The sequence below is a fragment of the Lutjanus erythropterus genome, chromosome 14 (assembly GCF_056507025.1).
Source record: "Lutjanus erythropterus isolate fLutEry1 chromosome 14, fLutEry1.hap2, whole genome shotgun sequence".
Taxonomy (NCBI): Eukaryota; Metazoa; Chordata; class Actinopteri; order Lutjaniformes; family Lutjanidae; genus Lutjanus; species Lutjanus erythropterus.
In genome coordinates, this window is record NC_139330.1 from 10,151,494 (window position 1) to 10,175,445 (window position 23,952).

Sequence of the window (23,952 nt, forward strand, 5' to 3'; positions counted from 1 at the left end):
CTGTGCGCTCTGGTAAAGTGGCTGACAACGCATCACCTGCGCTCCTTTCTCCGCTTACATCACAGTTAGTTTTGTGGTTTGTGGTGATTTAGAGACTCGGTTTTCCAAATTTTACCATGCAGTCTACCATGCTGTTGCATTGCTCTGAGTACAATGACACGGCTAAATACTGAGAGCAGAAACCTCTCATTTCACCTGCTCTCATCGGTTCAACACCACCACAGGTTGTGACCAAGATTGTTTAAGTGTGCCACCTGATATAAAACTATATTCATGATTGCCCTTAATTCCTCATTGAAATGTTCTCTTCCTACATGTTTGTGAGCTTGCCTCTGTGTTATCCTGTTATTAATGTAATGCACACTGACTAACAGAGATAAAAAAAACTGATTACTAGACAGGAAGAATCTCAGTCAGTTAAGGGGGTCTTCTAAACTATCAGGGGGCCGCCCAAGTCATGAGCGGGACTTTAAACCACAATATTAGGGCTGCAACTATTTTTAACAATTATTTTAATCATTATTGATCGTTTAGTCTATAAAATGCGTAATAAAATAAGTGAAAATTGCTCATCACAATTTTCCACAGCCCAAGTGACGTCTTCAAATTGCAAACAGTAAAAAAACAAAACAAAAAAGGCAACAAATCCTCACATTTAATAAACTAAAATATGAAACAATTAATCAATTACCAAAAAAATTTTCACTGGCCAGGCCAGACTGGCTGCTTTAGCAGTCCAGTCCAGTCAAGGTGTAATCAATTATAAATACATAAAAGGCAAGAAAAGCACAAAGTATCTATATTATCTGAAATAACTACAAATATTATACTCATGCTGTGCAGCCATATCTCACATTAAAGCACACTCAAGCATTTCCTTTGCCAACACACAAAGCAGTACGTGTTCTTCTTTCTGTCAAGGTTCACTGCACATATATCCCATTTAAACAGTAACACAAAGACTCCTTATGGGGATGTTCTGCAGAAGCACTGAATGATCAGTTGATTAATTGGGTCACAGAAAATTAATCAAGAACAAGTTAGATAATTTGTCGAATGAAAATGCCAATCATTTGCTTATCACAGCCTCTCAAAAGATTGCTTCTTTTCTACTGAATGTGAACTGAATACCCCTCAGCTTTTTGCCTCCAAGTTACAAACATCATTTAAGTGTTACAGGATAATTAAAATGTCAAATAATCTGCTGATAATCATCGGTGCAGCCCTGCTTCACACATGGTGTAAATGCAGCTTTCAGCACGTTAGTGATGACTCACAATTTTCCATCCTTGAAAGAGCGGACGAAGATGTTGTCCTTCTTCATGGTGACGTCTTCATGGCAGTCTGGGGAGATGACCTTGTTGAATAGAAACAAGAGATAATCAAGAGGTCAGACGACGTGGTACTTCGTGTGTGTGTGTGTGTGTGGGTGTGTGTGAGACAATAAAGTGGAGGAGGGGAGGGATTGTCAAAGTATGAGTCAATGACTAAACTAATTTCAGCAAAAGGCCACGCTGATGGATTACAAAATATGTCCAGGAAACAAAGACAAACAAGTGTAGATGAAGAGCAGTGTGTGTGTGTGTGTGTGTGTGTGTGTGTGTGTGTGAGGGCTGCACCCCCACACGCTGCATGTGCTGCTGTTGTTTACTGGAGTTGAGGAGCACAACAGTGGGAGTTGTTCCAGTGCCACAGTCTGACCCAGAGGAGGCAGCACTGCTGTTATGGAGATTTGAGACTCTGTTTCTTCTCTCTCTGGGTTTCACTCATTCTTGAGAAGTGGGACACGAGTAGCCATTTAATGTTTTACAGTTGCTCAAAAAAACATATTTTTAAACCATTATTCTCATTTAGCTTTGATTTAGAAGAGCTACGGAGTGGACATATTATGGTGGAAACACATCTGATAGTAATATAATTTAATGAATATATCAAAAAAATAGAAAGTTAGCCAGTGTTTTAAGCAGTATTCCAGCCTTTTTTAAACCAGAAAGTGAGACAGGTGTCCTTAGGGTCTAGCTAAACCTTTTCATACCTCATCATGTTTTTGTAAAAATAGGACAGAGTTGATGTGAATCTGGGAAACAATTTTTTCATTTATAAATCCTTGAAGAATACGTTTTGACTCAAAAAACTGGAATTAGACGGTTAATACTTTTAATTAACTAACTTGGCTTTTTTAAGTGAGTGTTTTTTGGCAGGACATGATTTGTTCCTATTCTAAAGAATGGGTGATACACAGCACACACACACTTTAACACTCTGGCTCATGTTTTCTGTGATTTCCTGCTCTGACACAGGCTGTTGCTGCTGCAAACATGCAAATCAAAGCATCCTGCTCGCACATGGGGACCTGCTTGTTTTGACTTTCATTTCGCCAGGCCACTTTAGAGCACGTTGTTTGTTGCAGCCATGTATCATCTGTTGCATGAGACATCCACCAGCGCACTACTCCACCCCTCTGCCATTCGGTCACAGTGTAAACAATGACAGGCTGCTGTCGCTGCTACTTCTCCGGGCCGTCACAGGGAGGCAGCACGGAGCTCGGTCGACAGCAAGCCAAGAACAACAAACCCTGGAGGTGGGGCCCTGCTGACTACACAGTTAAAGGGACAGCTTTCCCCACCCTCTCCCATTCTCCCAGTTCAACTTGTAACACTTACATAAACAAACAACGCCTGTCACCACTGCATTGTGAGCTAACGGTGGCTAAGAGTTAAGGGTGGGTGGAAATAAATGGACTGGAAAAGAGTGAAAACATCCAACCAGTGTTTGTGCTGCACTGTTGTGCACATCAGGGAGAAAAACATACATCTTTTCCCTTAAAAATAAGAGCTGAGCTGTTCAATTTATCAAACTACAGAAGTCAGGCTGCAAAAAGTTCGTCTTACTTATAGAACTGCAGCAACATATGTCCAGTATTTCATGGTGGTTGAGTTCTAATGCAATAAGATAATCCTGCTGAGGTTACATAAGCAGGCGTTGAGATGAGATGGCACAATGCTGTGAGTGTACTGGACGACCAGCAGCAGTGATGGAGCCGAGAGCAGCGAGGAAAGGGAGGCTATGAGCTCACCAGGGCAGGATACCACGTGGTCTTCTTTTTGTCCCCCGTGGCGACCCCCTCCACACAGACCACTTTGCCGAACAGATCCTCATTCTGCCGCTGGTCGCTCTCCTCTTCTTCACTGGAGGATGAAGACAACTCTTCTTCTTGACTGCGGGAGAAAAGGACAGTTTTATTCAACCGACAGCGCTGCGGAAAGGTACAGTGAGCATGTGGATGTTCATAAATACATTGTTTAGACAATTCAGAAAACTATTATGTGAACGTTCAGTCTAAAAATTTGAGCTGAAACAAAGATAAGATAGAACTTTATTAAACCAGAAGGAAATTGTCAGATTGCTCCAAAATTACAGTAACATTCTGTGAGAATAACAACAATAATACAGCATCAAATATAAGTATATAATACAGTCAGTGGTTTCCAAACTGGGTTCTGGGAAAAAAAAGTTTAATTTAGCCACTTTATTTATCGAAGAGCCACAGGTTATAGACTTAATTTACTTAAAAAAACAACAACAAAAAAACTGCCATGCTGGCAAGTTGACCTGACCTTTTTTTAATTAACAATTTCCTGACCCACTGCACTCATTTTCTCACTCGACACTGTTTCTATTGTTGTGCCACACGTTGATGGTACAACAGAACCACACACCTGTTAGATGATTGGCTGTTTGCATGTCACAGGTTGAGCTGTGCGACGTGGCTTCGAGAAAATATCTTAATATTTTTAAGCTATGCCACAATATACAGTACATATCTCAACATACATATTTTCTTTAAAATAACATACTGGAATTTTCCAATAGTAATGATCTAAAATAATATGATGCATTGCTGATGATTAACCAACACTATATAAATTAGGGCTGTGTAAAAAACATATCACAATATTTTTGATCAAATATCTGTATTGGTGTTGCACATTTTGCTATTGATGAAGTATGTATTGACGATACGTCACTATTGTTTCATTGCTCAGGCTCAACACAACTCCTCTATTTCAGAATAATGCATGAAACTGAGTGCCTCTGTTCAGTTTCTGGATGCACACAAAGCTGCGCCAGCCTCCATATGCTGTCAACTCCTGCATGAGAGAGTAGATACATAACTTCTGTTTAAAGTAATCTACAACTTTTTTTTATATATATATTTATTTGCTTTTGTTTTTTTTTTTTATTGTCTTATAATATGCATTTTCTTTAATGTTTAAACTATTTATCTACTTGCTGTGACATTTTGTTCTTATGGTCTTTAAAATGCAATTTTTATGTATTCTTAATGTCTTGTTTTTATTTATTTATATGTTCCCGCACAGCACTTTGATTTGCCTTGTGTCAGAATGATGCCATATAAATAAACTTGCCTCCACTTGTTCCCCAACGACGGGGACTGGTTGCAGTCCCAAAATACAATCTGATTTAAAACTGGAAGTGTTAAAATTTGATTGAGGACAGTGCTGTCAACTTCTCTCCATTTCTACAAAGAAGTATGTGTGGCACTGCTGTATAAAAGAAGCAACACTCTGCTCAAAGATATTGACATTTCACATTTCATATTAAATCCATGTTATATATATAAACCAGTTAGGAAAATAAAATTATGTGCGCTGGTTTATGCAAACCAATCATGTTACTTATCTGCTAGAAAACATCAAAGGTTTCAAACTAATGATCAACAGCACAACAAAACCCTCCACAAACTTTCTATTCTCATCATTATGTAGCACAGCGAATGATAAGGCTCGCTCCGCTGATGAGCTCACTCATTGGGATCAGTGTATTGATGAGTCGGCTCCGTCTCTGCTGCCTGACAGTCATCCTGATGCTCGGGATGACGCCCCGACTGCAACCAGCACACAGGCAGCCATGTCTCTGGGTGATCATGCAAGCAGCACCAGCAGGCGAACAGATCCTCCGTCCTCTTTTTATGCCTCACTAGGCCTGCTCCGAGCACAACTCTATGTACATACACACACACACACACACACTTGCACACACACTGTCTGGCACGACTCAAGAGCAGTAAATCAGCCCGGCTGCTACTACTACTACAACAACAACAACAACAAACAAATAAGCTGTGAATCAAAGCACTCTCATTGAAGGAGCGACTGTAATTCATGTAGTAACGAGTTTGCTCCTCATGTAATGACTGTTGCAGCCAGGAATGTTTGACAGTTACCTTTACTTTTAAAGGAACAGTTCACCCTCAAAACCAAAAATACATATTTTTCCCCTGGTCTGCGGTGCTATTTATCCATCTAAATAGTTTTGGTGTGAGCTGCAGAATTTTGGAGACATCGACTGTAGAGGTATGTGCCTTCTCTCCAATATAATGGGACAAGAAAGCCTGGAAATTGGAGCAAACAGTTCACCTGGATCTGTCCAAAAAGTAATTCCGCTTTTGCACCAAAATTAGCGTATATGCAAGTCTTGTAACTGAATCTCTGTGCTCTAAGTTCAGCTTCTCTCTCATGTCGCTGTTTGTACTTTCAGGTATCTGCTTTATTTTACTCTTTCATGTTCGTTTTCACCTGACAGGAGTCGTGTTAAGTTACTGCTGATGAAAACGTAACATTTCCTGACTCTGCTGCTTCATAGTAAAAGCTTTTAGACAATGAAATATCAGTTTTATTGTGAAGAATTTATAGGACATGAAGACAAAAGCCAGATGTTGGTGGGTTTTTATCCAGTGTAAAAGGGGCTCATCACAATCCTCCTACCATCACCTCTAAAACTCACTAACTGACACATTATATCTCATTTGTTTAATCAGGAAGTGTAAAAAAAAACGCACGTTGCTGTTCTACTGGGGTTATCCACCTGACTACTTCCTGGCCGGGAGCAGTAACTTCCTGGCGTATCTTTCTGTTCATTCCCTGGAAACCTCACAGTTGATCAAACAAGATATATCTGTGGTCAGATGATTTTTTTAACCTTTGGAAAGAGCCAGGCTAGCTGTTTCCTTGTTTCCAGTCTTTATGCTAAGCTATGCTAAGCTAATCACCTGCTGGCTCAAGTGTCATATTTATCCAACAGACATGAGAGGTATCAATCTTCTCATCTAAGAGAAAAGCAAATAAACTGGTGTCCCAAAAGGTTGCACTGCTCCGTTAACAGAAGAAGAAATCAAACTCTCTTATGAGAAGTGATGTGGCTGTTTTCTTTTTCCAGTAATCTCAATCTCTGCTGTCCTGTCAATCCTTGTGATTCAGGAGTCAAGAAACTATTAGTGCACAGAAAGGTCCAAGGTGCTAATGTGCAGCTGGGACCGTTCTGAGTCAATATTACATCAATGTTTGGAGTAATATTGACTTTTCTCTCAGTGCCATTAGCGAGGGGTGTCAGAAAATGAGATTATGTAGCAGAGTGTCCTCTTTATAACAGAGAGGAGCCACAATTATACCCAGCGCCGAAAGGCCCTCAGCAGTTACTATTCCCTGATGAAAACTCTGCGGTCTCCCAGGAGAAGGCACATCAGAGCATAAAACACCCACTGGAACATTTGAGTCAAAAGGAGGGGGAAAAAATGCGTGATATCAGCAGGACCACGCCGTGATCGCACAGGAGCCCGGCGTGATTGAGGAGCTGAAGGAGGCGAGGAGGCTCTCCTCTTCCAGGCCTCAGGGGCTGTTTATGACGGGATGGAGACGAGAGTAAATCTTTCATTTCAACTGCTGTCAGCATACTTAGAATGAGGGGAGCCTGTTGCTGATGATGGGGGATTGGTACAGAAAATCCCTCCACAGACCTCTGATGTATTAATTTTGATACGAGCCCCGCAGGATGTACAGAGAGAGGGGAAAATGCTCACATTGGGTTTGATCGTCGGCCGCGGTTGCCCTTCTTGCCGATGACAGGTGTGCCGAAGTGCTCGGGGTTGGTGAGAGGGAGTCTGTCGAGTGTCTGCAGAGGGAACAAACAACAACAAAGAGCCTCAGCGCCGGCTTCTCAGATGATAAATTGCAAAACAAAGATTTATCTTCTAAACCTGGAAGAATCCTCTTTATGGGATTTCATCAGTTTCAAATGGAGCGATTTACCCCGAACTACACAGTCAGTTTACATCTGACAACTTTGCTGTGATATCAGTTTTTGAACATTATATCTTACTCGTTCTTGAGAACTGAGACAAAACCGTATTTTCAGGGGGTTTTCGAATTTTTACTTCAATTATGGTGGTAAAATATACTTTAAAAAGATCAAACTCTTGTAATGGGCCAACCTCGAAGTGATTTATTTTAAGAATATATTAGGTGTACCATGATTGCCTTTTGTTAACATGGAGTCATTTTATAAATACTTATGAACATTAATTTAATGAATATTACAGAAAAAAAAACGTACATGACCTCTATGATTGAGTTGACAGTCAACTGACAGAGTTGATGTCACATACAGGGACGTGTAAAGACTTTTTTAACTGGTTGTCCCAAGTTTTTTTTATAAATTGTGAAAGATACACTCATTTCAAACACATTATAAACTTAAAAAATGAACTTATAAAATGACAGCTGTCACCTCCATCGGCACAGATGCCAACTCTGTAAGATGGAATACCTGACAGAAATTATGTTTAATGAAGTTGACAAACTGTTATATTTTTCATCTCACAGAATAGTCACAGTAAGTAGTCATTTTATTTTTTAAAAGATGCTAAAAGTTCTCTTAATGCTAATAAAAAATACACATTTTATTAAGCTTTGATTTAGAAGGGCTACGGCGTTGACATGTTAGGGTTGAGACTCATCTGATGGCAATATTATATAATGAATTTGTCAAAAAATAGAAAGCTTATATTACTTGAGTAGTACTCCTGCCCTTTTCAAAACAGGAAGAAAAACAGGGGTCCTTGGGGTAGAGCTAAACCTTTTAATACCTGATTAAATCATGTTTTTGTAAAAATCTCACAGAGCTGACAGGAATCTGGGACACAACTTTAAAGGGCCAACATTTTCATAACAAAATTAAAACAGATGACTATAACAGCGCATATTTACACCTATGTTAACTGCAGGTGTTGTTAGTTTTAGATTTTGAAGGATTTTAATACATTTCAAATAGTTTGAAGTTGTGAATTCTTGTCTGGGACGAGGTTTTCTGGCACAGAACAAGTTTAGAAATTAAAAAAATTAAGGCAAACTAAAACATATTTATACATTTCATATATTTCATACATAAATCACCAAAAAATGCAAATGGAATTAGGGTGTTAGTATTTTTTAAGATTTTTTTGGTTGGGCATTTATCCCAGTTCTCAAGAATCTGTCTTTTGGGCATTGAAGGAATAAACAGCCTCCACCCTCAACATCAAATATTCAGGGAAAAAAAAGAGAAAGAAAGAGGAAAAAAAAGAAAAAAGGGAGAAATATAATTAAAATAAATTCTAACAATATATATCAGTAATTAGAGTACTTTTTAGCAGTGCTGCTGCTTCAATTTATCAATTACACAAATTACAAATTAGCCTGATCACTTTCCAGGAATAGATAAAAGTGTCCCATATTTCTCTTAAGCAAGACAGAGCTCCATTTGCTGTAACCACATTGCAGGTGTAGGTCCATCCACACTTTTCCACCTCAACACAATCACTCTCCTCGCTGAAGCAGGCAGCTGTGATATCAGTTTACATTTCCTGGAAGTATTTCACAGCTGAACTTCTAAATGCCGATAAGGGACTGCTCATAAGCAGCGTTTTAATTTGAGCACTGTGAGCAGAGATGTGAGATTGTTGGTGACTAAATAAAAGACCATAAAAAAAAATAAAAAATACGAAATGAGCTTTGCTGATGAGGCCGGTGTGCAGCACAATACTCGCCTCGCTCTCTGCAAAGTGACGCGCTCCTTTCAGGCAGAGAGAGGAGCGCCTCAGGGTCTTCTCATCGCCATCGTCAAACACTGCAGAGATGAGAGGAAAAGCATTAGGCTGCTGTATGTAGGCCAGGAGTCCACCGACACACACAAACACACACACTGAAGCACAAGTAAACTCACAGTCTCAGTTACAAAATGTCTGCTTCATTTGGAAAACCTTAAAATCAAATTATGTTTGACTTTTAAAGCTCGGGTAGATCCTCCAGCAGGCAGTGACAGAGTCTTTATTAAAGCTTCAAGGGCCCTCAGCTGTACAGAGAGCGGAGTAAATGCTAAAATAAGAGAGACTTTGTTTATTTATGAATTAAGTGATATCAAATATATCAGAATAAAGGACAAAAGGAACCTTATTTTCACTTTCAGCAGCCTTCCATAGATAAACCCCGATGTATTCATCAATAAATGCCATTATTCGTCGCTCAAATGTACTTGACTCATGTTTTTGTTTTTTCACTGATAAATCAAAAGAGGAAAAATGTGCCAAGATGAGTGTTTCGACAAGGGGAAAACCCCCATGGGCACTCTTAAATGACGAGCAGCTGCTGAGAGACTACAGATCTGAGCAGCAGTCTATACCCTGTATACTCTGGATTATCCAACACTGTCACGGTGTACTCTTGACACACTTACAGCTACAGATTGAAAGAAAGCATCTCATATATGACAATCTGCCGCTTTTCTCTTTGTTATTTAATTGTAAATTCAGTGTCTTTGAGTTTTGGACTGTTGGTTGGACCAAACGAGTAACTAGAGGACGCCACCTTTGGCTCTGACAAAGTGTGATGAGAATTTTTCACAGTTTTTTGACACTATATAGACAAGAATACTTAATTCATTGTTTGAACAACAAATTAAGGCAGATTAATAAAAGTTGACACCACTGCTTACTTTTTAAGTTATACTGTATACTGTAATGATGACTCAGCAAAGTCAAGCTCAATCAGCTTCTAAAGCTTCCTGTGACTGAAGTAAAAATCTTTAAAGTGCTGCTCCATGACTTTTTTGAGGTTTTAAATCATTGTGTAACTTCCTTGATCCTTATAAGTGTGTCACAATACTGGAATTTCTATCTTCCATATAATATCTTGAAAAATATTGACATTTCATACCATTTTAATACCACAAGGCATAAAATTTTAGTTTTTTTATTAAAAAATAAATGTAACAAGGCTACAACATGACAACGAGAAACCTAAACATTATTTTTTTCTCTTCACATTAAGTCTTTTAAAATAAAAGTATCAAATTAGCTAATCTTAGAAATTGAGTAAAGTTAATCGTACTATGTGTAAAGCACAACAGTATCTAAATAAGGGATAACGTACAGAGAGCAGGTCATTATTGCGCAATAAACCCTGACAGGCTGATTCATGGGTCTTGAATCATCTTGAAGCGCTTTATTTTCCACATTTGGTTCATTATTCAACTTCTTACAGGCTTACTTACTAAAAGAAATCAATAATTTGACACAAAATATTAATTTTAAAGTGATTTTATGTATTTAAAAATGATATCATTTCCCCACCAGAGTCCATGATCAGAAGTGCATCCATGGCAACGGTCTGTTATAGAGAATTAACAGACCTTAAGATGCTGAAATTGACCAATCAGAATGTAAAAGTATTTAGCAAAGCCATGTAATAAATTAATTTACTTCAGTCTGAATATAGTAAAGTATAAGTGTCAACTCAAACTCTGCTGTCTGCAGACTGCAGACAACACACGAATCAACAACAGTTAACTGGGCCATCTTGTTTAATGCTCCAGTGATGCTGAAATAGGAGCTCTCACAAAACCCACAATATTCTTTACAGGCGCTTCAGGTGTTTTGCTAAATTTGTTGTGTTAGCACCGTTTGTTAGCACTGCTCTGTAGCATCGCAGTTATCCTTTGCCTTTCATTGTTAATTTGCCTCAAATTCCAAGTACTTCCCAGCAGCACTCCTGCTGTTTTCTTTGTCAAAAACAGCCATGGAGGCTCTTCACTTGTCATTTTTATGAACTAAAACCATAACAAAAACTGCAATATGCCACCGCCTGTTGGGAGCTATGGCTTAAAATTTTTATATTCAAACTGGAGCGAATGAGACAAGTGACGTGAATAAGACACCGCTGTGTGCGAGCAGAGGCCGGCTATGTGGGCACTGCAGCGCTGTGTGTGTGAACCTGCTATCATAGAGAAGAGAGAGCGAGAAAGCACAGCTTGTACCAGTGTATTCATTCTAAGGCTGCACGTTTTGTGCATTTTCCTTGACCGATAGATGAAAACACTACAAATTGATTAATCGTTAATAACTATTTAGCTACTCAATGCATGTTTTTTTCTATTTTTTGCCCTCATTCTCTTTTTCTAATGTTTTCCTCATTATTCCTCATTCACATGTTGGTTTAAGTACATGTGTTTTTAGTCAAAATGCTCTTTTCTCAAATGCACTGATATAGGTTTCTGCATGATGACACTGCTCCATATAAATCCTCCAGCATTGTCCAGTGTTGTAACCTTTATCACTGCTTGATAATGGCTGAGTGGGCGTTTCCATTTGAAAAACCCAGAAAAGGATGCAGATGGAATCGACCTTACAAAAAAAAAAAGCTTTTTGTTGATCCCCAGCGCTGATAGGTTATAAGGTTTTTCCACCTCATTATTTGTTCTTTTTATGAAGACTTCTTTCTTTTAGTTTATCATGTCCATTATTTCTTGCCACATTAGTTTCTTCAGACATTGAATTAATCACACAAACAACAAGCGTAATTGAGATTTGGATAATCTGAGCATGCGAGTAATAGCTTTTCTGAGGAATTAATTAAAGATGGTTCTTGCAAAAGCTTTAAATATAACGCTCAAGGAAAGGCAAAAGACAAAACCTGAAAGAAAACTTAGAAATTTCATTCACAAACATGTATTTTACAAACCCGCTGTAAGGAGAGTACATGTGTTTGAGTGAGGAGGGAAAACAGTTTGTTATTAACTTACCAACAGTATATATACTGGCATCAGTCAGCTTATTGATTGTGGCCTCCTGGTAGACTCCATCCTGATTCTTCACCTCTACAACAGCACCCACCTGTAGGTCGGAGACACAGCTGTTATTTCACATCCTAATGCGCCGCTGATGATAAATCTAATCGTGTGTTTTTAAGTAATGAAGCGACCATACTGCTGCTACAAGAATCATAATTGATTTGAAATTAAATTGCAGAGCCAACGCTTCATTGATCGACTCTCTTGTGCTTCTTCTACTTTCACAATGGTCTTGTAGTCTGAGCCAAAAAAGACAACACAAAAGTAATCATGGGAAATTAATAGGGCTGCTTGACATGGATTTTTTTCAGCCGATACAGATAACCAATAATTACCTGCTTCTCATGGCTGAAGAGAACCCATAATTCACATTTGTATTTTAAAAATAAGTTCATATAACCTGTAGTTTATCCCTACACATAACAATCAATAACGGATTAATCTTGATATAAAAAGCACATCTTTTTCTCAGTTTAAGCTATATTTAAGCAATTCTAGCAGCACATTAGTTATGTGAAACATTCATTTCTGAAGCACAAACAAATTAGATGAACATAATAATAAAACAATAAGGCTCTTGCTTTAAACAGCTGTACTTGTCCACCTCTAATTGTTTAATAAAAGGCTCAAAATAATGTCGAATGCATCGCAATTACTGCCATTTCTAAACAAACAAGCCCAGACCAAATCAAATGCTGTTGAGCTCCAAAGAAATGGTACACATTTAATGAGGTAAAGTCTCAGCAGCGATTAGCTGATTCATTTTATTTTATAGGTGGACCAACCTCATATTGTTGGTTGTCACCTTTGTTGAAAATCCCAACAAAAATACAAAGGCCTTTTACACCAACACCTTTGTGGTGACTTTCCTATATTTTTGAAAATTATGATTAAAAAAATCTACTGACTTTGTCTCATGTAGCAAACCCATTTCGATTATTTAACTGTAATTAACTTATTTTACAAAGTATTTGAATAGAAAATAATTACAGTTTTTTCAACAGGTCATGACCCAGTGACTCCAAATCTATATGAAACGTTATTAAGCCGACTACACTGAACAAATATAACACACCTCTTTTTATTAGATTTTAGTGCCTCCTTTATGTTTTTATTAAACTTAGCAGTTTTGTTGTGTGGTTACGGTGGAAACTTATCTTCCTTCATCATTATCATCTTTTATCTGAGACATAGTTGCAGATTGTGAAATCTTTCTGTGCACATTTCACCCTCCTTTGTCTTTTATATCTTTTTCTTCCATCTTAAAATTTAAATCCCTACGGACACTCCCGTCTGCCAAAATCCTGATTTTGTCACTTAAGCGTACTGTGCACACCGTGCGTGCCACACATGCTCTCCAGTCTTTGGCACCTTTGTCTCACAAAACATCGAGAGAAAACCCTGTACAGTAAAGTGCATCAAAAAACTTCAACTACACTTTGCTTTTTATTGAGCATTTTGCCAAAGAATTCAAATGAAGTGCTTTGATATAATCTGCCAAATCAAATTTAATTATCAGAATAATAAATAATAATACATTTCTCTTTACCAGCCACTAATTTATGTGGCTCGATATTTGTCTTGCATCCCCAGTCATTAATGACAATACGTGTGTCTTTGCTGCCTTACCTTTAGAGGTCCTTTGATGTTTTCATCGTGAACCTCAGCCGTGGACAGATCTGGTTTAAAGGTCACCTGGGGAAGGGGGGGGCAACAGGGGAGAAGAATCAGTAACGAGGGTAAACAGACAATTTGCCAATAGTCTGACTGACTCACTCACAAAAATGTTCCACTTAACAGAGGCAGTAAATCTGTACTACTACTACAACTACTGCTATGAATGCTGCTGGACTTTAAAACTGCAATACACTGACTATAATGTTGGACTTTTTTCACGTGACACGGGTTTGTTGCATAACATACTGGTAAAGACCTCTTGGTGTGATTATGCAGGCAGCACGTGGGTGAACATTTAATACTGAGGCTCATTTCTGGCATCGTTGAGTGACCGATCCCCGAACTGGCAACTGCGCCGCATCTGCTGGCGCCAACTGTGGTGGATTTCTGTTGTGAATGTTCGGGCTACTCTAACTGACCCCCCCTCCCTCTGCATCTGCAGCCTCGCCTGAGTGAGCCACGCTAGATCATAATCCGATCATGCTGTGGCAGTCTTGCATCTGCATGGCGACCTGGCAACACTGAGTGACAGAAAAGACCACAAGGGACATGCGCACACACATACACACACTCGTGCAGCCATTTACTGTCACATACTTTCCAAAGAGCACATGTGAAAAAAAGTGTTGAAGCAGCCAGAAGCACAGAATCTGTTTAGCATTACACACGCCCCTCCCCGCTTTATATATCAAAATGTTCATGTGCTTCCCTCTCTATTTCCTAAGGGAAATTAAAAGTGTTTTGAGAACTTGTGCAAGTAAAATATATAATCATAATGGAAAACTGGTTTCAATTTTATTGACTGTGAATTAGTTTAGAATCAACCGCCACAGACGGGCAGAGGAAGATGTTAAGCCCCCTCCCCCGTTTCAGAAAACAAGATAACAAATCCAGACAATGCTCCCTCCAGTCAGTTTCAAATATAACAACAGCAGAAGCAGCGATCAAAGTCTGGCTGTGAAAGGCAGGATCAAGACAATGAATGAAAGAAATATACACTGTTGAGATGCTGTTGCACTGTCAGGTCATAAAATGAGAGGGAAGAGAGAAACCATAAAGAGCTTCCTGAGGCAGCACTTCATCAGTTATGGTGATGATAACATTCCTGCCCGCTGGAATAAAGGAATCCCTCTCCTCACAGACAGGGGGAGGGTGACTCTTGCTGTCAGAGAGCGTCAACGACACCTGACCACCCTGACTGCCTCCAAGCTGTGAGCTTGGCTCATCAGAGGTCTGCAACTGTACACACAAACACCACAACCACTTGGACTCAACGACAAATATTGGAATAAGATATGAAAACATATTTCTGATAAAAACAGCGACAGCAAGTGTATGTGATATGAACAGATGGAGCTCATAGTCTATTATATTACAATATTATTTCTTCCAATTAGTGTAGAAATGTTGCTGAGCTGCAGGATGTTTCATTATACGTCATTCAAAACGGTTAGTGAGCAGTTGTCCAATATAAAAATGCATGGTTTTTATGTGTTTGTACTTGATACAGCAACATCAACTTTATTTTTATTTTTTTATTCAAGCAACTTGAACGGCATGTGTGCTTTTTGTCCATAAACAGCAAAATTACATGATCAAGCGGCAAATGTATGTGTGACAGCTCAAATAAAACATTTTAATAAGTGAGAGATCCGTTCCATCACTGCTGCTTATAAGATTCACTGCTCAGTTACCATGGTAACTTACACCACTGAACTAGCCTGCTACGTGGCAGGCTAACTGTCAATCTTGGTTGAGCTGTGTGTCAAAGAATTTGCACCAGGTGGAAACAGAACTGCAAAAAAAATGTGTCTTTTTGTACTCTCGTCACTTGTGTCCATGCAGGAACACAAATTTATGAATTTACTTTAGTTCCAAATAGGGCTGCACAATTAATTGTAATATTATCCAAATCCAAATATAGCTAAGAGCAACATCCAAATCGCGGAACCTAATTGCAATTTTTTGAAAAAGGAAAAATGTGTGAGAAAACATCATTATAATGACGCACCGCAGTGCTGCACAAAGGCCCCGACCTACAAATCTTGTTCTCTAAATGAAAGAAAACATGTTTGTTTGATACAGTTCCCAGTAAATATCATATAATCACAAATTTAATTAAATAAAAAGGAAAATTGTAACGCAAAAATGTTCATTCCCACTAATTGTAATGCATATTGCAATCACAATGTCGCAATATTTTTTTTTACCATATTGTGCAGCCCTAGTTCCACAGAATGTAAATTCAGATAAAAGGTTCATAAATTCATGTCTTGCAATTTTTACTGCCTTGAAAGCCAACTGATGATTTGATTTGAAGTGAACCCTTCTATTTAAAAGCTTAACATTTAGACCTATAGTTTAAGAAAAGTGTGCCAAAGTTGTTTTAAATTCATTTCATTCATTCATTTTAAATTACGTCCAAACTATGACTTTCTGCTCTGTTTAAATTCATACTTATTTTTCAGATTTTGATCCATGTCTAGTTTCTGACTTTCAATGTCAATGACGCTTGTAAATCAAATGGACATCCTGTGAAAGAGAAAAGGTTTCAAAGAATAGTTGATTATGCAGTTGGTAATATGAAAAGTTACTGACTCATTTCCTGCAGCAGGGTGTATGGTTATATAAAAGCAGACCTGTATAACTTATTCAAATCCTTTTTTGGGCCTTTTTGCCTTTTTTTTCCTTACAAATTACAGCCAAAGATAGACAGGAAGAGGAGGAATGAGAGACAGAGGGAGGACGATGTGCAGGTCGGCCTCCAGTTGGAATTGAACCTGTGCTGCTGCCGCATCCTCAGTACACGGGTCAGGCGCTCTATCAAGTGATATCATAAAGTTTCCACTGCAGGGTTTATTTCACTGCAGAGAAGTAAACAGCTTTTATTTCGTGACATAAAATCCTCTTCTCAACAATCGACTGTTCCGAGCTGCTTATGGTCTCTGTGTACTCTCACTATGTAAGCTTGTTTAAGCCTGACTTGAGTTAGCGTGGGCTACGCCAGGCTAAATTGTGTTAGTGGAATGGCTTAAGCCTGAGTGGTAGTTGAAGTTAAATCAAGCTGGGCTTTTCCACTTGAGCTCAGATTTCATTATCAGCCTTGACGTATTACACCCCCAGCTGTTTCACTTATTTTCCTCCATGCCCCCATTTTCTGCTCCTGTCTGTTCATGTTTTTATATGCTGTCTGCTTTATTGTTGTTTATTTTAATAGATAATTTAAAATTTGGCAAAAGGACACCAGTGAAAGTAAATGTCTAATAGTGCCACAATGACAATGACGAAGTCCAGCATGTGCCTTCGCTATCTGTGCCCTTATAAATCTGCATCTCTTCAGCTTCGTACACGTGTAATGCTGCCTCTAGTGCTTTGTGTCACACAGTATGATGGAGCTAAAGAGCAAAATTTGCCATATTTACTTTAAAACAATCAGGAATACAGCTATTACTTTTTATTCAAGGTTTTGAACTACTGCATACAGAGTAAAAATATTTGATCTGTAATAATATGACCAAATTAATTTGTAAAATTAACTGCAGGTCTACTGAGCATCCTGTTGCCCTCTCTGTAAACTCTGCAGTTGTTCTCTTTAAAAATACAAAATTGGAGGAAACTGGCCTGATTGATTTTAAAAAACACAGTGTTAGTTTTCGATGGTGTTTAAGTGGATTCAATTCAAATTAATGCGAACAAATTCCAAGTTAGTTGGTATTTGTTTCCAAACTGCAAACAGTACCCTCAAACTTTAATGATTTGCAAATGAATGCTGATCTGCTCTCCACAAATACTTAGCAGGGCTCAAAAATAAGGATTGCCCGCTTGCCTCGGGAAAGTAAAATCCATGTCAGGCAACTAAATCTGGCAACTCACTTGCCCGACCAGGCAAATGGTAAAAAACAGAAGGAAACTATTTTGATAATCGATTAATTGTTAATGTAATTGTTCATGAAAAATGTTAGAGGTTGTTTTCAGCCTCTCAAATATGGAGATTTCCCACTCTTCTCCTTTTAATAATGTTTCAAACTGAACTTCTGAGTTTTAGACTGAAAACTGCAGCTCTAAATTAAACATGACATTAACCTGAGCCTTATTGTTATTTAGGCACAATTAATTGTAGAGGGGAAAGTAAAAACTGACTTCAGGCAAGTACATTCCTCACTTGCCCAACCAGGCAGGTAAAAACACATTAACGATGAACCCTGCTTAAAGCTTGTACATTTCTTCTTTATTTAAGTCAAGACATTCTCATATAGACACTTTATAATTCCACATTTTGTTCACTGTGAGTAGGGATCTACTTTTAAAAAAGTGGATACATTTTGCTCCATTTAAGAGAGTCTTTTATTTGCAATGTGCCGTGAGATCTATGAGAGAACCTGCTAGAAAATGTACTCTACACACGCAGCACGTGGACACCGTCACGCAGCACTCATTTTTTGACATAGCACTTGTTTCTGTGCCACCGGGTTCATCCTGACTGATCATATGTGTGCCGAACATGTCACAGTGAGTGATGCTGACACGGTGCTAATTGACTTTTTGCAGGTCTTCTAGTGCAGATCATCATCATAAATAAGAATGTCACGCAGATCTTTCGCTGGGTTTTAAAAATCACTCACAAGACACCAGCGCCATATGCTGCAGACACCGACTTTGTTAAACAAGCAGACAGAGATTAATGAACCAAAGAGCTAAAGAGGAATTCATTACAGTGGAATCTTCAGACTAACAACAACCGCTGAATAATTGCCATGTTTCAACGTTTGTGTAACGGAGCTCAGATACACATTACAGCTACCCAAAAACAAACCCCACGCTCAGCCAATTAGTATGGTAATTAATTTAGGAGCTGAGACTGTCCTATTAGCTTCACTTTAGGCCGCGATATTTAAACTGAGTGCATCACATGGTCTACTTTGTCATGTTGTTTGTCTCTGTCCGTGAGACAAAAAGACACGTCAGTGGATGACTTCAGCTGGTGTGCCAGAGTGGCAGAACATCGCTGCTCCTTTGTCTCAACAGGGGGAACTACAGTGCATTGACACAGTGAAAAAGCCAGCATCCAATCTTTGTTCCTCCCACACACTCTAGCAGAACGAGAGACAAGCGATCTGTCTCTATTGTATTATCCAGATGCTCCAGCCCCACTGGGAAATGAGATACTGTAGTACGAGCAGCATGCAATGCCTTCATCAGCAAGGCATAAAACCAATGGGAAAAGAGCAGGCGCACTGTCCCCGTCACAAAGCGTGGAAGCGCCTGAGGACGTGATGGGTACCTGGTGGGCTGGGCCAGACCCTGCATCTGTCACAGCTGGGGCTCTGATCAGCATTTCAACTCTGTGAGCAATACTAACAACCTAAACCAGGTGGTAGAGCTCGAGCACGTAAGCAACACAGCTGGCAACATCAGAGACAAGAAAAATCATTTAAATGTCTCAAAAACAATTTATTATGAGGACATTAGGGCTGGGCAAGATGTCTTATAAATAATATCTCACTAGTTGTAGGTTATTCTGCAATATAGCCCACGAAATATTAGGGCTGGGATGACAATACTCGGGTGCCGATTTTCTAAGCACAGTATTCAATTTAATTTTTTGTTTGCTTTTTTAACACTAGACCATGGGAAAATTGAATCATACACTTTAAGAGACTGCATATCATGATTCATATTTCCAAAAACAATGCACATTACTTCTCAGTCAGTCTTTGAGTTTTATTCATTGCTCCATCGCTATACCGCCTATAAAAGCTGGTGCTGTAAGAAAATACTAATAATATTGTGATTTTTGTTTGCTTTTTTAAAACTACACCATGGAAAAAGCTGAATCACACACTTTAAGAGACTGCAAATCATGATTCATGTTTCCAAAAACAACACAATGTTTTATTTCAGCAGCATCATTTCTTATTTTTGAACTTGTAAACTGTCCTTTCAAACCATGGACATGACTGCATATAAATGTGGTAAATAAAAAGTACAATAGAATGAATAAAAAGTATATAGTATGCATATTGTATGCAAGTATATTGCCTCTCTCTAGCAAGCAATGTCTCTTCTATGTCTCTTCCATGTTGCTGTAGCTGGTCAGTGTTGAATGTTGAAGCAGACTCAGTTAGCAACGTGAAGTCAGCAGCTATTAGTTTGTTTCCAAAGATTACAGGAAATATACAGTTTCGCAATAACAAGACAGCGTCACTATATTTACTTTGATTTACTTTACTTTGGTGCTTTAACAAAATATTAACACAATGAGTTTTTTTTTTAATAATTAATCTGTAATGCGGATATAATGACTAAACGGATAAAGGCAGATAACAGTAGAGTCTGGCGAGTTCAGGAAATGACATCACTTCACCGTAATGCAGCCTTTAAAACCAGGAAAAGACAGCACTTAGGCCAAAACACGATATAACAAAAAATCTAAGACAATATGTAGTCTCATATCACAATATCGATATAATGTTGATATGTTTCCCAGCCCTAATAATGAAATGTGTTTTCTAAAGGAATGTTCTGTCTTTTAAATGTGTCCCTCTCCTGTCTCAGTGCTGGACGCACATTAAAGCTGAGCTGTGTGATCTCGATCGCAGACCCTTCACACAAAGACAAGAGCCTCTAGCCCTGCTGCATTCCACTTCACACACAACACAGACAGACAATAAATTTTTAATTTTGGATCATGAGCGCTTTGAAATGTGACTTACCTTGGCCTTGACTAGCCTCTTGGCAGTCTTAATCTTGGCCTCACAGAAAGCCCCTCTGTACTTGGCACTCACATCCGTCCCTACTGTCAAGTAGGGGGGCTCCTCCAGAGTCTGAGGGAAGGAAAAAACACAAAACGAGAAACCAGTGAATTCAAAGTCTTTTTTTATATATAGCTTACTGACACAGGTGTATTCTCACAGCTAAGCCAGGAGGACACACATACAAGCTTCACAGTCTAGGCCAGCGACGCAAAAACCCACCCGGCTCAGTGATTCATCCATGGAAAACACATACCATCTGCTCTGGGTATTGGAAAACAAGCCTCTGAGGGAGCAAACAAAAAGGCCACTTCACTACTGCTTTGATGACTACAAAGAAGAAGCTATCCGGAACACATAGCACCATCTTGTGTCATCATTGGATGTTTATCAAACCTTTCCCTCCCCCCCTCAAGAACAGATTTGCAGAGGGTAGAGCACACAGAGAAAACAGACTTTCTGTGTGAGGATGAGGGCAGACGATGTTTGTGGTTGGTGTAGTGTAGAAATGGATTTACTGAGAGTGTTTCTCTAAGGCTGGAGGAAAGGCCTAACCTAACAGCGGGTATATTTAGACATCTTTCTAGAATAAGACCCAAAGTGGGCCACACTTCCTGCTGACAGGACACATCAAGACCCAAAACTCACAAAATGTCATATGTGCAAATGATCACAGGTTTTAACTCAAGTGTTACTTAATATTGACCAATAAGGATTTATTGATAGCCAATGCAAATATTTAGCAAGCAAGGTGAAGGCTGATATATAATACAAATCAATATCAATATCAAAACAAATCAAAGTCATGTATAATTCCTAGGGCTAGGTAACTACTGACAATAACCCAGTACTGTATCAAAACCTCAAACCATTTAATCATTCTTGTACCCATCTAGAAAAAAAGAGACTATTTGTTTTATGGTTTTGCTCACAGCCAATCGCCACAAGCGTTAAATTCAATGCAACGTGTGACCGGCCCACTACTGCAGCTACAGCTGGCAGCTACAGTCTTTGGTGGTAAAGTCGAGCATGGAGTTAGCAGTTCAGCCTACCAAGATGCCACAAAAACGTTTAAAAAATTATGACACCAGTACCGTTTTGAACGATACCCAGACCTGATAATTCCAATATTCCATGCACTTTATAATTTAATATATATGGTGATCTTAGCTAGTAACATGTTGTTTTAGATTAAATTTTAATGAGTTAATTAAATAGAAAAATAAATTGGGTTATAGTGCAGATTTCAGAACATGACTGGTATTTAAAGGAGAGCAGGGAGTCAGAAGTGGGGATGTCCACAAATAGTCATCTAGTCGATTAAACATCACCACCCTCGCTAGTCTACACCAGAAATACTAGTCGGTTAAACTGCAACTACATTAAGCACAGGCATGTGGACCTGCAAAGAGAGTAGGCTGCTGGCGCTAGTACCACAAATGCTAATGGTAGCTACACTCTGTGGTAGCTAAAGTTAGCTCCTGGTAAACAATGCCATTGAACGGTTTTCTGAGTGTTTTCCTAACTTTAGGCCTTAGATAAATCTAAATTAAAATTTCAGTTTAATCGACAGGGAATTTAGTCACCAAGAATAATCTCTAGTCAGAGACAACATCATTCAAGTGCATTATTCTATATGACATGATATATATTAATGCCAGTAAGTTTCAAATTAGATTTGCTGTCAAAAAAAACGTGTATACATTCAGAAAAGATGACAGTGACTGAAGAAATTTAGGCATTAGTGAACAAGCTCCCCAACAATTTCACACCAACTTTGGTACACAATTCACCATCCAAAGATGTCTCTGTTCCTTTAGCACTCTGACAAAACATTTCTCCAAACTTATGAATATTATATTTCATACTGTACGTTAGTTACTTGCAAGACTCAATCAGATGATGTCAACTCTCTCATTTTCCTTTCATTTTCATTTTGTTTTAACTAAATTTTAATCAAATCAAATGCACAAATCTTAGGGACTGTGTTTGGTTTTGTAACAGCTGTTCATTGTTCCCACATTGAGGGCAAAGAGTGTACAGGTTGCCATTCCAACTAAAAAACTATGCCAGCGTGTAGGAACTGATCACTGAAACCAGCTGCTGTAAGCCTCCGTGGCACATACTTGTGCCATGACGGAACCACTTTCATGACTGAAATGGTAAAAGTGAAATGAAAAATCTGTGACATGTTTTAAATGTTTGCAACGGTTTGCCCAAACCAATCTGTTCCTGTCAAGGCACTTTGTGACTGATTTTTATCAACATTACAAATCTTAATCCATGCCAGATTCTTTGTTTATTGTAACCTCTTGGCCTCTGTGTAAAAAAATCACCAAGCTCCCTCATGAAATCACTTGAAACTGTTCTTAAAGTATTGCACAGGAACAAACCCTTTAATAGCATGAAAAAAGCAGTTTTATAGAGGAGTTCCACATTGACAGAGCGCTTCAGCAGAAGTGAGCACAGCAGCTTTGGGAAAAGACAAAGATAAACAGCTGCTATGCTTCTGTTTTGCAGGTGCATCAGGCTTCTGAAGTGGCAGCATTGATTGAATACCGCTTTTGAACTTGTGTATTTTGTTCAATCTAGAGACGGAGGCTGTTGAAATGCTGCTCATACCCTCCTGCTACACACAGACACTCCTCACTCTGTGGATACAAAACACACCAAAACAACAAGGACATCAACTGCACTGGATATATCTATGTATGGCTACATCAGAGGTAGCTGTACAACTGTGTTATGTAGGAAAATAAAAAATAAACACCCAATCAGGATTTGAACTTGGCAGATATTCAATATTGAATGAGTCAGATCAGTATCTGGGTCACGTAAACATGATCAGGACATGTTTAATCTGAGTCATCACTGAAATGCTAATAATGCTAGGTGAAATTTACTGCACATGCATGAAATCAACAGGTGAAACAGCAGTATGATTAAAAGCCCAATGTCCAATTATTCAAGTAAACATCAGGGTTTCATATCCCTCATTCATTTATTTGTGACCCGAGGCTAAATACTATCTGATCTGACCGAAAAATACAGCAAGCAGCAACTCTGGGCCGCAGATCCAAACCACAAAAATAATCTGATTTATGAGACGTTCACCAGAGGTGAAGATAATCTGCATCAACAGCCTGGTTATCTGACTAAAAAACACTCCTGTTCCATTAGTCAAACAGGTGTTACATTAACTCTCAGCCAAGTTATCATGCAGAACAACAAGAGGTTGGCTGTCATGCAAATGGGACGCTCCAATTAATACCAAAGGGTAGAAGTAGATATAGTTCTCAGCACTAAACTATAATAAACCAGTCCAGCTTTCAGTGCTTGAAACCAAGGATGTCCCATTGTCCTGGGGACAATAAAAATAGCACCTGAGACACAAACCTGCAGTGTCTAGGACGATTCTGGGACAGCAGAGAAACTTATCATTACAAAAATGTCAGGGCAATTTTCCAAATAGGTGTCATCTGGATAAACTAACCACTTATTGCAAATCTAAATGGTTACCTTCTCACCTTAAAAATATTAAAACTTAACAAAGTGACATATT

The 23,952-nt window shown here is 38.7% G+C and overlaps 1 protein-coding gene across 1 annotated transcript in view; it reads right to left on the reverse strand.

The window, feature by feature from the left end:
* Positions 1-23,952, reverse strand: part of arid4b (AT-rich interaction domain 4B) — a 62,213-nt gene that overhangs the window by 22,891 nt on the left and 15,370 nt on the right. Inside the window, exons 3-9 of the mRNA XM_084735855.1 lie at positions 20,352-20,462; positions 13,591-13,656; positions 11,914-12,004; positions 8,885-8,964; positions 6,881-6,972; positions 3,077-3,218; positions 1,278-1,357 (exon numbers count right to left, since the gene is read on the reverse strand). Coding sequence (XP_084591981.1) covers positions 1,278-1,357; positions 3,077-3,218; positions 6,881-6,972; positions 8,885-8,964; positions 11,914-12,004; positions 13,591-13,656; positions 20,352-20,462 — 662 coding nt within the window. The remainder of the gene's footprint in view (positions 1-1,277; positions 1,358-3,076; positions 3,219-6,880; positions 6,973-8,884; positions 8,965-11,913; positions 12,005-13,590; positions 13,657-20,351; positions 20,463-23,952) is intronic.